Source organism: Nerophis lumbriciformis, linkage group LG35 (assembly GCF_033978685.3).
Source record: "Nerophis lumbriciformis linkage group LG35, RoL_Nlum_v2.1, whole genome shotgun sequence".
Classification (NCBI taxonomy): Eukaryota; Metazoa; Chordata; class Actinopteri; order Syngnathiformes; family Syngnathidae; genus Nerophis; species Nerophis lumbriciformis.
In genome coordinates, this window is record NC_084582.2 from 18369329 (window position 1) to 18385075 (window position 15747).

General features: G+C 39.4%; 1 protein-coding gene across 1 annotated transcript in view; it reads right to left on the bottom strand.

The window, feature by feature from the left end:
* Positions 1 to 4211, bottom strand: part of efnb1 (ephrin-B1) — a 127724-nt gene extending 123513 nt beyond the window's left edge. Inside the window, exon 1 of the mRNA XM_061927548.1 lies at positions 3372 to 4211. Within this exon, the coding sequence (XP_061783532.1) occupies positions 3372 to 3487 (116 nt within the window). The 5' untranslated portion in view covers positions 3488 to 4211. The remainder of the gene's footprint in view (positions 1 to 3371) is intronic.
* Between the last annotated feature and the right edge of the window lie 11536 nt (positions 4212 to 15747).

Below are 15747 nucleotides of genomic sequence, written 5' to 3' on the forward strand. Positions count from 1 at the left end.
TGTGAAACTAAAACAATAAAAATGTAATGCTGTTGTTGGTTAATAATACTAACACAGACACTCGTAAACGTGTTAGCATATTAGTTAATACTAATATCCTAGCTTCAATAAATTGTGATAGCACATAAAAATATGCATGAAAACACTCCTATAGACATCACACATGGGACGGTTTAGTACGTATGCACAGTTTTAGGTAAACTGTAAAACTTACAAACGTTGCTTGGAGTGATGAATGTAGAATCTATACGAATTGAAATGCTATGGACGGCTAAAAGACTGAACAGCGCTCCAGTTGAAAAAAGAGAAAAGCACTACCAATAAATGGATGGCGAGCAAAATAGTTCAAAAAATGGTGCCACAGCAAAGTGTTGTTGCTTGTTTTTTTGTATTAAATTATTTGTTATATTGGCATCAGCAAAGTTAAAATTATAAATTAGCCGCTCCGTCTTAAAAGCTTCAGGATTCAAAGGAAAAAAGTAGCGGCTTAAAGTCTGGAATTTACAGTAAATGCAAGCAGTAGAAAATGGATGGTGGATATCATCACAATCTGTTTCTGTTTTAAAAATATAACGCAATAGATCCGACTAATTTGACCATGGACAAAATTTAACATCAGTCAACCATGAAAACCCTTAGTTGAAGACAGCCCTACTAATAACTAATAATAACACAAATATGTGTCTTTAAATATCTGCATAACATTTTTTTTAGTCGTTCTTAAAATGACATGAGCATTTATACTGCTGCCGCATGGAGTTGCCATCATAGTTCATGTTGTTCTTTGTTAAAGCAGAAACTAGTTGAGTGACTCAACAGTGCCTCTGCAGGCTGCCCCCAAGCAGTGCACTACATTTTGCCAACAATGAATTTCCACATAATGGTAATCCATTAACCATCCCTATCATGAAGCAAAACTTTGTTTGACCCTTTCCCAAAATGCACTTCTGTTGTGATGTATATTTGCAGTCCAGGCACTCTGGAGAGAAATCAATTAGGTAAACTTCAGTTATTGATAAGACCGGTGCCATAGTTATAACTCCCACCCATTTAAATCTATAAATAATGGTGCAGCCGTCGGGATGTGAACATAAACACAGACACACACCTAAATAAAATTTTTTTAAAAACTCCCGAGTGTGCCAACTCGGCTGCTTTCCTATACTTGGGCTCATAACTCATGGCCTGTGGGGGGGTGCTGGTATTGTTATATTTGGTGTCTATGTGGTACAGTCACAGTGTGCGAGCAGAGGGCTATGTTAATTTATGAGCTGAGGCAGCAGTTCTCCCCAAACTGGGGAACAGGAATTAAGACAACATAAATCGAGATAAGTCACCGGATAGTGTACAGTATTATAAAGTTGCTCTTGTGCAATCTAGGCCCTGATATATCTGTGAATTTATTCTTCTTAAAACAATGCTGATCGCTGTACAAGTACTCTCATCATACGGCACTGCTGACGGATACGTTTCAGGAGAAAAACAGGTTTGTCTCTTGTTATTGCCAAGCCTGCAAACGGCAAGATAATTGTCTATTGTTTTCAAAGCGCACAGCAGCAGGATAATTAGATTGGAGAGAACACTTTTGCCGAGCGCCTTATTGTTCCGCTGTGAACTTTATGAAATATTCGGCCGGCGTGGGGAATTGACATGGAGCAGAGTAGAGAAAACAGATGGAGGAATAATCTTCCACTCCCTAAAGCATCATGGCAACTTTTGAAGATATTCCCTTCAGGTGACATCAACAATAAATCAATAAATGCAATAAATGTCACACTGTTTTTTATTAGTCTACAAGCAGCTGAGGGTTTTTTTCGGTGTGTTTATCTGCAGTATGTCTATCTGACGACGCTTTCGGAGGCATGGTCAAATAAAAGCTGATGGGCCGTAGTGGCCATTAGTGTCTGACCATATATACACACACATTATGTACTTACACCGCATGTATAAATAAGAACATGGCGACAATACTCCTACCCACTGACTGCACAACAAGCTTCTACGACATGTGACATTTGGGGGATAAATCAATTCTAGTTCTAACTAAGCATGTCTGGCTTCACTCGCTGTTGAAGGTCAGCACTCCAAGCAAATACAGGAGGCTATTTTTGTTTTTTTTCTTGACTTAATTTCCCTGCTTATGTGTGTGCGATCCAACACCCCACAAATGCAGGAGTCTGAGAGGGTGATAATTGCTACCAGAATGTATTTTATTATAAGCAGTCTGGGCTCACACTGCTTGTTTCGATGGGAATAATAGGACCTTTTCCCAGCATCTTGCTTCTAAGAACCTAACCCCGGATTTGATGACCAGAATGTCAACCCGGATCCAAGCGCAAATTCAGCTCGCAAGCGTTTAAAACACTTATTCCCCCTGCTACTAAAGCTTCGCACATTTCTGTGGGTAAATGTTGGAAGGGTGCAAAGCGGCCTTCTCAGGTCAGGTCGCCTGTGGCCAGACTCGATTCAACTGGGCTGCACCTTAACACTGCATTCCTTTGAATCTACTGCTAGGATTCATGTACATGTACATAGTGTATATATCCCCCCATTTTTTGTATATATTGTTTTTCAAATCACCTGACATGTATACTGTGTATATGTACATAATTTATTAAAAAATGTAATGTATTTTTTTATATACATGTTACATGTTATATACCTTTTATTATTGAATGTATCAAACGTGATGAATATTTAACGGACCACAATGGAAACAAGCCTTTTGGCTTTTTGTGCCATCCATTTTCCTTTTTAAAGCATTACATGGGTTCAATTCTTTAAGATGTCAATAAACTTCTCAATCAATCAACCAAAGGAAATGAGTGGAAAACTACTGATTTTAGCCAAAACGTCCTAAATGTGGCGTGTTGTAACTGGCTAGGGGTCATTTATCATGGGGGCCACCAGTGAGGTGTTGTTTATAGTATGAATTGATTAACTTAGACTTAAAGAAGTTGAAAAACTTATTCGGGTGTTACCATTTAGTGGGCAATTGTACAGAATATGTATTGTACTGTGCAATCTACTAATACAAGTTTCAATCAATCAATCAATCAATCAAAAGTACATTTTACTTTAGCATTTAAAGTAAGCTTTTCACATTAGCCAAAACGTCCTAAATGTGGCGTGTAAAAGGTGCATGTTGTAATGGCTAGGGGTCATTTATCATGGGGCCACCAGTGAAGTGTTGTTTATAGTATGAAAGTGAGTGGGGTTGGAATTAATCAACACAAAAAGTACATTTTACTTCAGCATTTAAAGTAAGCTTTGCACACACACTGACTTGGTAAGTTTCTGCTAATGCCAGTGGCCCATTACCATTACGCACACACCCAATCCAATTTTGGCCAATGAAACAAGACACTTACTTGGGATTTTGCGAGCCCCAAATGATGGTCTCCAGGGATTTGGCCGAAAGTAGCACCGTTCTACACGTGAAGATAAAGATCCAGAGGTAATACTTCCAACAAGCGAGTCCCGCCATGCTGCTGAATGTGCACACACAAGTGGGAACCGAGGAGGTTAGGGGCAGACTTTTACGTGCGCTTCGGCCGGTGAGACAATTGAGCGTCGGTCAGTCGGGAGCATGTGAGCTCGGTACCGCGTACATGTCCTTGTGGACAACTTCAGCTCGAGTCCAGGCCCGGTATGTCCTTGACTGAACCCTCGGTGTTTGATGGGGTGAGGCTGACAAGTGCCTTGGATGACCTGTGGCTGGCGCACAATGAAGAAAATCTAACTATAATGATTTGGAACGTTTACGGGATGGCGAGGCACACAACCAGGTGTTTCTGCTGGTACCTGTCGCTGCATCCACATTCATCCATCAAGTCCAAGTGAGGCTCCAAAATGTCCAAATCATCTCTTTCTTTCCACTAAGATGCTTTTTTTTTTTTTTTTTTTTTTTAAAGAATGCGGAAGTGAGTTTTTGTGGTAAAAATCCCTCCGGGATCCAGGGACTGCTCGGCGTGCGCTCCCGCCGGGGAATAGGTGCTCCAACTCGGACACGCTGCGTGGTCAGTGCTTTAAAATTAAGCTGTTAAAATAAAAAAAAAATGGTAAAAAGGACTCGTTTCTGCGTTTTGGTAGGTAGACAAAGCAATGTTCCAAGGTGAGGTGAGCTCATTCAGTGCCTCACAATCCGGCCGCTTGCGTCCATGCCGGTGAGTTTCTTTGGTCGCGTCCACAAAGCTCTCACTACCGCCGCTCCAGCCTGACTGTAACCAGAGCTGAGCGAGCTGAGCTGTAGGACCGCCCACCCAGCGAGGAGCAGCCAATCACCACGCTCGATTTTAACACGCAAGCAGGAAGTGAAGGCATTCAACATCGACCCAACCCACACTTGGGTTGGGTCGATACTGCAGATTTTGATGTCGAAACAATACCAAGGTTTTTTTTTTGCCCATCCATCCATCCATTTTCTACCGCTTATTCCCTTTTGGGGTCGCGGGGGCGCTGGAGCCTATCTCAGCTACAATCGGGCGGGAGGCGGGGTACACCCTGGACAAGTCGCCACCTCATCGCAGGGCCAACACAGACAGACAGACAACATTAATTTACTTTTAATTATTTCAAGAGCATTGAATGATTTTGTCTTTATATTGTTACTCATGACTAGATTCAGAATAAATCACAGAAAAACGACCCAACGACCCATCGACTCAACCCACACTTGGGTTGGGTCGATACTGCAGATGTTGATATCGAAAAAATACCAAGGTTTTTTTTTTTTGCCATTTACTTTTAATTATTTCAAGAGCCTTGAATGATTTTGTCTTTATATTGTTAATCATGACTAGAATCAGAATACATCACAGAAAAACGAGTTATCCCCAGCATTGATTGATTGATTGAAACTTTTAATAGTAGATTGCACAGTACAGTATATATTCCGTACAATTGACCACTAAATGGTAACACCCGAATAAGTTTTTCAACTTGTTGAAGTCGGGGTCCACGTTAATCAATTCATAGTAGCACCCCCGCCCCCACCAAATTTGGTATATCACATACAGTACTTTTTGGAGAAAAAAAACCTAAAAACTTTTAGGGGAAAATATGGCATGAAAAACAATACAATAGAATGTAGAACTAACAACTACAGTTGTTTTATAAAATATTTTACAAACCCCGTTTCCATATGAGTTGGGAAATTGTGTTAGATGTAAATATAAACGGAATACAATGATTTGCAAATCATTTTCAACCCATATTCAATTGAATGCACTACAAAGACAAGATATTTGATGTTCAAACTCATAAACTTTATATTTTTTTAGCAAATAATAATTAACTTAGAATTTCATGGCTGCAACATGTGCCCAAGTAGTTGGGAAAGGGTATGTTCACCACTGTGTTACATGGCCTTTCCTTTTAACAACACCCAGTAAACGTTTGGGAACTGAGGAGACACATTTTTTAAGCTTCTCAGGTGGAATTACTTTCCCATTCTTGCTTGATGTACAGCTTAAGTTGTTCAACAGTCCGGGGGTCTCCGTTGTGGTATTTTAGGCTGTATAATGCGCCACACTTTTCAATGGGAGACAGGTCTGGATTACAGGCAGGCCAGTCTAGTACCCGCACTCTTTTACTATGAAGCCACGTTGATGTCACACGTGGCTTGGCATTGTCTTGCTGAAATAAGCAGGGGCGTCCATGGTAACGTTGCTTGGATGGCAACATATGTTGCTCCAAAACCTGTATGTACCTTTCAGCATTAATGGTGCCTTCACAGATGTGTATGTTACCCATGTCTTGGGCACTAATACACCCCCATACATCACAGATGCTGGCTTTTCAACTTTTCAACATGTGGTGATATCCTTTACACACTGATGTCGCTTGTTGATGCAGTACAGCCTGAGGGATCGAAGGTCACGGGCTTAGCTGCTTACGTGCAGTGATTTCTCCAGATTCTCTGAACCCTTTGATGATATTGCGGACCGTAGATGGTGAAATCCCTAAATTCCTTGCAATAGCTGATTGAGAAAGGTTTTCTTAAACTGTTCAACAATTTGCTCATGCATTTGTTGACAAAGTGGTGACCCTCGCCCCATCCTTGTTTGTGAATGACTGAGCATTTCATGGAATCTATTTTTATACCCAATCATGGCACCCACCTGTTCCCAATTTGCCTGTTCACCTGTGGGATGTTCCAAATAAGTGTTTGATGAGCATTCCTCAACTTTATTGGTATTTATTGCCACCTTTCCCAACTTCTTTATCACGTGTTGCTGGCATCAAATTCTAAAGTTAATGATTATTTGCAAAAAAAAATGTTTATCAGTTTGAACATCAAATATGTTGTCTTTGTAGCATATTCAACTGAATATGGGTTGAAAATGATTTGCAAATCGTTGAATTCCGTTTATATTTACATCTAACACAATTTCCCAACTCATATGGAAACGGGGTTTGTAATAATCTTGAACAGAATTTGTCTCGGGGAGAGGACGTCCGTGATATCTCATTGCAGCTGCTTCTCCATCAAACACATGCATGAACCGCTTTTCCATATTTCCATGGATAGACTTAGACTTAGACAAACTGTACTGATCCACAAGGGAAATTGTTCCTAAAATCAAAAGCGCCCAAAACCATAATCAGTGGTTTATGGAAAATATAAGTGATAAAAAAAAGCAAGAAAAGTATAATAATACCAAAAATAAAGTAAAATGAAGGAAGTCAGAGGAGCTACTGTGATGTGCTGCCACTCTTTCAAGCGCATCAAAGAAAAATAAATAATAATAAAATAAATAGCCACCGTTTGAATATTATATTAATATTCTTAGCTGTCGTTAGACTCATTTGGGTGCAGACCAGAAGTGATACACACCAACTGGTAGATCAAGGTTGATTACACAATTAGGTCATGTTTTTAATTATTTTTTTCTTTAATTCAATAAATATCATCCACTTATTCTCAGCACTGTTTATCAAACTCACTTTCTTCCTTCCAATGCTTGGAAGAACAAAGTTATGTCGATCAGTAGCTATAAGTTAATGTTAGCGAGTAAGACCAGATGTTTTGGTCAGATGTGACATTTGCGACGCCAACTAATGGCAGGGATGATTGTAGCTCAAATGTTTGCTTGCAACTTAAAGCATGACAATTAGCCGAGAGATAACTTTTATCTGAAAACACTCGCAAGTTGGGCCACTCTTTAATTGAGGTACCACTGTAGCACAATGCATTCGGATCATGTTAAAAAGGTTCAGCACAATAAACAAGCGTACATGCACTCAAACAATCCAACAAGTCCAGAAAGGAGAAGGGAGAAGCCAAGCTTATTTGAGCCAACCCCTGTCCAACATTAAGTGTCTGATATGATATCAGGCAAAATTTTCCAATAGTTATTTTTCTTTGTACGTAGTGTACAACAGATGTGTTTTAAACTGATCCGTATTTGTGCATTGTTTACGATCCTTAAGTAGTACATCCCATAGTTTAATTCCACTTACAGTAACACTAAATGTTTTCAATGTTGAGTGTGCATACACATGTTGTATCCCTATAATTGTATTTCTAATTGAGAATAATTGTTGTACATTTTCTGGTAACCTGTTGTTGTTCGCTTTGTACATAATCATTCCGTCTTGAAAGTGTACAATGTCTGTACATTTCATTGTGTTAGATTTCATGAACTAGGAGTATGTATGTTCCCTAAATCCAGCCTTATGGAATATCCTAACTGCTTATCGACTACATTTGTTTGCAGGAGAGAAAAAAAGGCAATAGTAAAAAAAAATATGGATGTCACTAAGTCTATTCTATTCTTAGAGTGGCTTGAGCTCACCTAAAATGTTCCATTATTCCATTCTATTATTTTTTTAATAAGACTTAGAAAAGTAGGTGATTCTTTTCGAAAAGACAGGGAAGTAATACTAAGTAATGCTGAAAACTCTTAAAAAATCTATTCACTGATAAAGCCAAGTTGACACCAAGGGAAATAGGTCAATCCTAGTGACATCCCTGGTGCAAAACAAGTAAACAAAAAACAACTATTGTTGGTTGGTTTGTTGGTGTCAGTCTTTTTTTAACATGCATACAATTAAAGTGTAACACATCATATATTACCAGTTTTATCATTAAAGCAAGTTTGAAAAGGAGTAGGAAGAACCAGAGTTTTTTTTAATCTTGCCCAATTTTTAAACACATTTGTTTGTTCTCAATTTGTAACACAAAAGTAAATCAATAAATAAACGAGTAAATAAAATTCATATGATATATACAACGAGTAAGGAAGTAATTATTAAATACATGAATAAACAATAATTAAAGCGCTCTAAACTGAATAGTTCAGTAATTTACGGAACACATTATGAGATGAATGGGATTATCTCCGTTTTTGATAGGGTTCAAGATGTTTGTCAATATTTTTCTTCTTTGTGCTTTGTGAACACTTTGTGAACACTGTGTGTTTAAACAGTTTCTTAAACTGGATCATGTGAGAACTTTGACTTCTTTGCTTAATCCATCCCATAATTTAATTCCACATACTGATATATTTAAAGTCTTAAATGTTGTACGTGCATACAAATGTTTTAAATTAGATTTCTCTCTAAGGTTATATTTCTCCTCCTTTGTTGAGAACAATTCTTGGGTAGCAGGTTATAATTTGTATTGTACATCATTTTAGCTGTTTGCAAACTGAATGTCATTTTCATTATTGGGTCATATTTAAATATTTACCTTTTTTTCCAAGAACGTATTCCCTGGGTTTGTATATAACATAACACCATGTAAACATAACACCATGTAAACATAACGACGTAACAATTTAAACAACACAATTTTATTTGTGACATAAGCTTAAAGAAAACAAAATGATATCAATTTCATAATGCTAGTGTAAATATTGCTTCGACCCTTGGTATCGATGTTATCGACCCAAATTCAAATGGACTTTGGATAGAGTTTGTCAAATCGAAAGCTTTGCGAGTGCTAGACAGCCTGTTGGACTTTAAACATTCAGCCCATATGAATCTTAACTTGCCCGGACATGCCTTTAAAAATGGCCCATAAACATAAACTGTATCTCCTGTGTTGTGTGAAAATGAAACTTAACTTGACTATTATTTCTGTGTAAACAAAACGTCTAAATTTGTACCCGTTTGGGGTGTTTGAAATGCTTCGACTTGACTTGTGTAGGATTACAGTGACAGTTATTCTCGTCCCGTCTTTCTCCTCTTCGAAGGGAATGATGATTAATGGTCTCTTTGGATCTCTTTCGAGTTGTCCCCTTTTGGGATAATGAAGTGCATGAGAACTTATCCTCCAGTGTTTAAAGACAATGGCGGCCGGTAGCCTATAGTCGCTGCTGGCCATTCATCCACTGAGGAAGAAATGCTTGACACATAATTGATCATGTCCATGTCTGTGCCCCTTTTGTGTGTGTGTGTGTGTGTGTGTGTGTGTGTGTGTGTGTGTGTGTGTGTGTGTGTGTGTGTGTGTGTGTGTGTGTGTGTGTGTGTGTGTGTGTGTGTGTGTGTGTGTGTGTGTGGCTGCTTATTTTGGCTTCATTTGTTCAATCAATGCTGCCCCCTATCGGTTGTGAGGGCATCAACTCATCAAGGAATGTAAAGAGAAGATGCATCAAGAGCTTTCTTTCACTGTAAGACCTTGTTTCATATTGTACCTACACCAAAGATGGTATTTTTTACTTTATCACATTTTTCAGGAACATTTCGGCAGGATGGACTTGTGCCTACATGTCGCTTTGTTAATTTGATGCAACCATGAATGAATCATATGATATATGATTCACGTATTATTCACAGCAGTGTTCCCAATGTTCACATATGATTCATGTGGGAGATATTTAGTGTGAATATATGATATTTAGTCTTTTGAATGAGGATTAGAGGTGCTCAGCCCCAAACATAATGTCTTGTAATTAGTACTTATACATTAAAAACTACAGTAATACCTCAACTTACAAGCTTATTTGGTTCTGTGACGCAGCTCTCAACTCAAAACACTTGTATCTTAAAGCGATTATTTGAAATCAGTTTAATTGGTGCTTGCACGCCCACCCCCACCCAAAACAGCACAATTGTATTATGCAACATGCCTTTTAAAATAAAAACAAAAATTTAGATGATAAATATTATATAAAATAATACACTAAAATATAGTACAAACCAGTGATGTGCAGTCACTGGAGGCAGGTGAGGCGGGGCCTCACGTGCCATCATGGAAAGAAAAAAAATGTAAAAAGAAAAAAAATTAATTAAATTGTTATATGTATCCAGTGATTATATTTTCCATTTAACTTCACCAGTTTTAATTTATTTGTATTCAAAATCGCTGAATTTTCACATTTGCCGTTCAAATACTGAGAAGAGACGGTGCGGTGAACAGCAGCCAGTTGAGGCACGTCACTGCGTTGTGCCTCACCATGGATTGCGGACTCGGCTAACTGCTGGCCTGCTGTGCAGTGAGACCGTATTGCTATATGAACTATATTATACATTTCCATAGTTTAGTTAGTTTTGTCAACAACTGTATGTGTGTAACGTATTTCTTGTGCTGAGCAATCATAAAACGGCTGCAAAAGACGCACTGGCTGAGGCTCGCAGTAATCCCGCCTCCTGCAGCCCCGCCGTAGAATGCACCCCCTGACGGGAGTGTTATATCAACTAAAGCCTACACTTAAACTTTCCACGTGCAAGATTGAATCTATTTAAAAAAAGTTATTTCATAAGAAGCCAAAAAGTGCAAAAACAATAATGTTCGTGTTGGAGGAGTTGTGAATGACTGCAAGGCCACAACATTAGGTACACCTGCAGACTGCAGGTGTACCTAATTCACAACTCCTCCAACACGAACATTATTGTTTTTGCACTTTTTGGCTTCTTATTAAATAACTTTTGTAACCTATTTTTATGGGCTTTCCTCTTTGTGATGTTAAGTTCCTGTTATGCGCTGTTATACAGTATATGCCTTGAGCTCTTATTTTGAAGGCGCTAAGAGCGGAAGTGATGACACGTTGGAGTGGAGCGGAGGTTTTTGAAAGAATGTAAATAAAGTGGTCCTCATGTAAACTGGAGCCTCCGTGTTTGTTATTTTGTAGTTTCATACAGTATAGGCGACATTTATAAACCGTCGGTTACACTTTTTTAAATAGATTCAATCTTGCACGTGGAAAGTTTAAGTGAGGGCTTTAGTTGATATAACACTCCTGTCAGGGGGTGCATTCTACGACGGGGGTGCATTAATCCAGCACAACAGCGACGCATGGACTTCATTTATAAGTAAAGGTAAGACCATAATAACGTTTTTTTTATTAAATGTGCTTTTTTGTGTCCTAGTTTGTATGTGTAAAGTTAAAGTTAAGCTAAAGTACCAATGATTGTCACACACACACTAGGTGTAATGAAATGTGTCCTCTGCATTTGACCCATCCCCTTGTTCACCCCCTGGGAGGTGAGGGGAGCAGTGGGCAGCAGCGGCACCACGCCCGGGAATAATTTTTGGTGATTTAACCCCCAATTCCAACCCTTGATGCTGAGTGCCAAGCAGGGAAGAATGCTGGTATGAGCTTTTAAACATAACCCGTTAACTGCTGCCAATCAAATGGTGAATAAGATACTCTTTAGGGTTCATATGTTTGTAAATCTGACTGTGATAAAGTCAGTGCCTCACCAGCCATCAACCTCACCGCACGTCACTGGTACAAACAACTACAGTAGTTTTATGAAGTAATGTAATAATAATGTACACCATTTACCTGGGAGAATGGATTTTCCTTCCAGCTGCTTTGATGTCAAACACCCCATCAGCAGCTTTTCCATATTTTCATGGATACATATCTGCCGTTTAAATATCATTTTACATTATTGGCTGGTGTAAGACTCATTCTGCTTCAGTATTGTGCAGAGTAACAAGGATATGTTTGAATTGCGTCACAAAGTTTGCTCATCGAGAGGAGCCAGATGAGGTGGTTCAGGCATTTGGTCAGGATGCCACCCGAACGCCTCCCTAGGGAGGTGTTTAGGGCACGTCCGACCGGTAGGAGGCCACGGGGAAGACCCAGGACACGTTGGGAAGACTATGTCTACCGGCTGGCCTGGGAGCGCCTCGGGATACCCCGGGAAGAGCTGGACGAAGTGGCTGGGGAGAGGGAAGTCTGGGCTTCCCTGCTTAGGCTGCTGCCCCCGCGACCCGGCCTCGGCTAAGCGGAAGAAGATGGATGGATTTTAGGATGGATGGATGGAAGTTCGCGACACGCTTGGTCATGTTTTGATGATTCTTTCCTTTAATTCAGTGAATATCTTCTTTTCTGCACCGTCTTTCACACTCACTTTTTTTCTTCCCATGGTTAGAAAAATAAAGTGATGTTGATTTCTAGCTATAAGCTAATGCTGGTGAGTAAGACCAGATGTTTTGGTCGGATCTTACGGGGTTCACTGTAACATTTGCTACGCCAACTAATGTCGGGGATGATTATAACTCAACTTTTTGCTTGTAACTTAAAGCCTAAAAATTAGCTGAGAGACAGCTCTTATCTCAAAACACTTTTAGTTGGGGCACTCTTTAGTTGAGGTACCACTGTATATGTAATAAAGAAAGCCAAAATTACTTTGATGCAGAGCACCGCGGTACTTGCTCTGCTGCTCGGGCCCTAATAATTTTGGAATATGCTGCTTGCAAACATATTCAACCTTTTTCACCACAATTCAGTGAGATGCACTTTACAGAGTCCTTGTTTTTCCATCAACATAATTAGTCATAGAGCAGGCAATTATTTGGACTCGAATGGCCAAATTTAGAGAAAAAAATGTGTCTTGGGCCTATTTGTTGGAACACTAATACAAAACCTCACAATAATGTCTCATTGAATGCTTAAAAACAATAATGTCAGACCGCCTTAAAAAACAGAATAGAATTGAATTTTTTTTTACTGAATGAGACACCCAGAATGTACATAAAAATAATGAATGTGGGATTTACAATATGAATTATGAACGATAAAACACTGAATATTGACAACAAATGAACGTCACACCCGGTCTCGATCGACATATTTTACATTCTAGTGAAACGCAACAAAAATGCAACAAACGGCCAACTATGAACGGGAAAGGTAAAAAAAAAAACCCACCTACAATCCGATATATCTGATGTGTCACTAAGCTTTACAACTTTGTTGTAAAAATCTCCTTCCGCGTCTGTCCCTGACACCATACTTGCCAACCTTGAGACCTCCAAATTCGTGAGGAGAAGTATATTTATAGCTAGAATTCACTGAAATTCAAGTATATATATATATATATATATATATATATATATATATATATATATATATATATATATATATATATATATATATATATTTAAATTAAATAAATACTTGACTTTCAGTGAATTCTAGCTATATATATATATATATATATATATATATATATATATATATATATATATTAGAGATGCGCGGTTTGCGGGCACAACCACGGAGTCCGCGGATTATCCGCGGATCGGGCGGATGAAATTAGCTTACCTGCCCGCCACCCCTGTTGCCGGGGGCGCGTAACAGGGGTCACTCCGCGCGCAGTGCGCTCACGAAAGGGGTGGGGCTCACCCTGGTTGATATAGACAGCAGGACGGTGGCCATGGAAGTCGGAACCCGCTAAGGAGTGTGTAACAACCCACCTGCCGAATCAACTAGCCCTGAAAATGGATGGCGCTGGAGCGTCGGGCCCATACCCGGCCGTCGCCGGCAGCGAGACGCGCTTGGAAGTGCGCTCAGCGCGGCTCCCATATGATTGCGCACTGGTGTGCGTCTGGGTTGTGACAGCGTGGCACGCGAATGTCTGTGCTGCATTGGATCAGTCTCCTTTCTTTAACAGGCAAAAGCTTTATAACCTCACTAATGCCTTGCATCGTCTATATTAGATATATAACAACGGGCGGGTGCGGGCGGGTGCGGTTCTGATCAAATGTTAGGTCGGGTGGATGGCGGATGGTTGACGACTTTGTGATGCGGTTGCGGATGAAATAATTGCCGCGCATCTCTAATATATATATATATATATATATATATATATATATATATAAATGAAATAAATACTTGAATTTCAGTGTTCATTTATTTACACATATATACACACATAAAAGTCTGATCTACAAAATGTGCAGGCAGCATACCCCTTCCCCTTCGAGCTGTCCTGGATGAACTGAAATTATTTGTTCCAATCATTTTGGAAATTGCAAGCGTACTTCTTCTTACCCATCGTCGCCATGTCTCTTCTTCATTCTTCTGCTTATATTTTTGGACATTACTACTTGCCGTAGTTTTGAAGCAATGCATGATGGGAATCCGGATGTTGTGTGTCAGTGTATAAACGTGCCGGCTGGAATAAACACACGCTGAGAAATAGCTCCGTGCCTGCCTACTTTATGGGTTATAAATAAACCTATGGGTAACAGAGTCTCCTTTTCAGGTGAGAGAGGACGCTAAAGACAGTGCCTTTAAGGCACGCCCCCAATATTGTTGTCCAGGTGGAAATAGGGAGAAATTTCGGGAGAATGGTTGCCACGGGAGATTTTCGGGAGGGGCACTGAAATTCGGGAGTCTCCCGGGAAAATCGGGAGGGTTGGCAAGTATGCCTGACACCCGCATTTCAGGCTTGCCATTCTGGAAACACTCTGTGGAAACGCTCCCCACCCACACTGCATGGTGCCTCGTCTGAGCTGCTGTGACTTAGATTACCATAGTAACTAGTATATCATGCAAAAGCACATATTTCAACCACTGAAATACTTTGTATAGTTCAAGACTTACGGTCATTTGAAACTGCACATCATGATGGCAGCTACAGTTTCAATCTTAAAGATCTAAAAAGATTATTTGGGAATGTCCGGCGGGCCAGATTGAAAAGTTTAACGGGCCTTAATTTTTCCAAGTCTGTCATAAAGTCTACTAATATAGTGTCAAAGAGTAATTCCAAAATAATAATCAAAGCTGTCAATGTAATAAACAGGAATCAATTATTTAGTTGATCAAATCTGAGCTAAAGACATTACAAAAGTGTATTAATAACTCCTTAATATCCACACGTTGGACATTTAACAGTAGAATTCTGCAACTTTTGTCCCTTAAAGGCCATCATATTTCCAGATTGACGCACATACAGACTTGGGGGCAAAGATAGAAACCTCTAGCTAAGTAGAGCAAAGTGTAATTTAGAGAACAAATAAAAATGGTAACGTGTGTCTCTAATCTAAATTCAGCATCACTAATTATGTGCTGTAAAAATACCTCTTAAACCGGATTCAGAAGTGCTACATTAGCGTTAATGAGTGATTGTACTACCAAAGGAGGAGCCAACCATTAACATGCATGCCTGAGTGATGTGGTTAAAAAATCCAGTTTGCTGCAGAGGTTTTTGGACACTGACATCCACTGAACAAAAATATATATACATGTACATAACAATTATGTTTTTGCTCACATCTTTTATGAGCTCAACCCAAAGATCAAAAACATTGTGTTTGTTCTCTCAAAAAGACATTTTCTACCTAAGGAACTTTTACAGGAATTTTGCAGTTTACCTTGGCAACTGAAATACTCCCCTGCTTATCCACTAAAAACATACCCGTAAAATAAAGTTCCACCGGGACTAATTTAGTTCCTAATCTCTACATGGGCGTTTGGAAAGTTCATGCAGGAAACTTTAAGGGGCGGGCTGTAAAAAGTTGATTGATCGAACACAGTTGGGGCGTTTCCTAAAACTCGCATT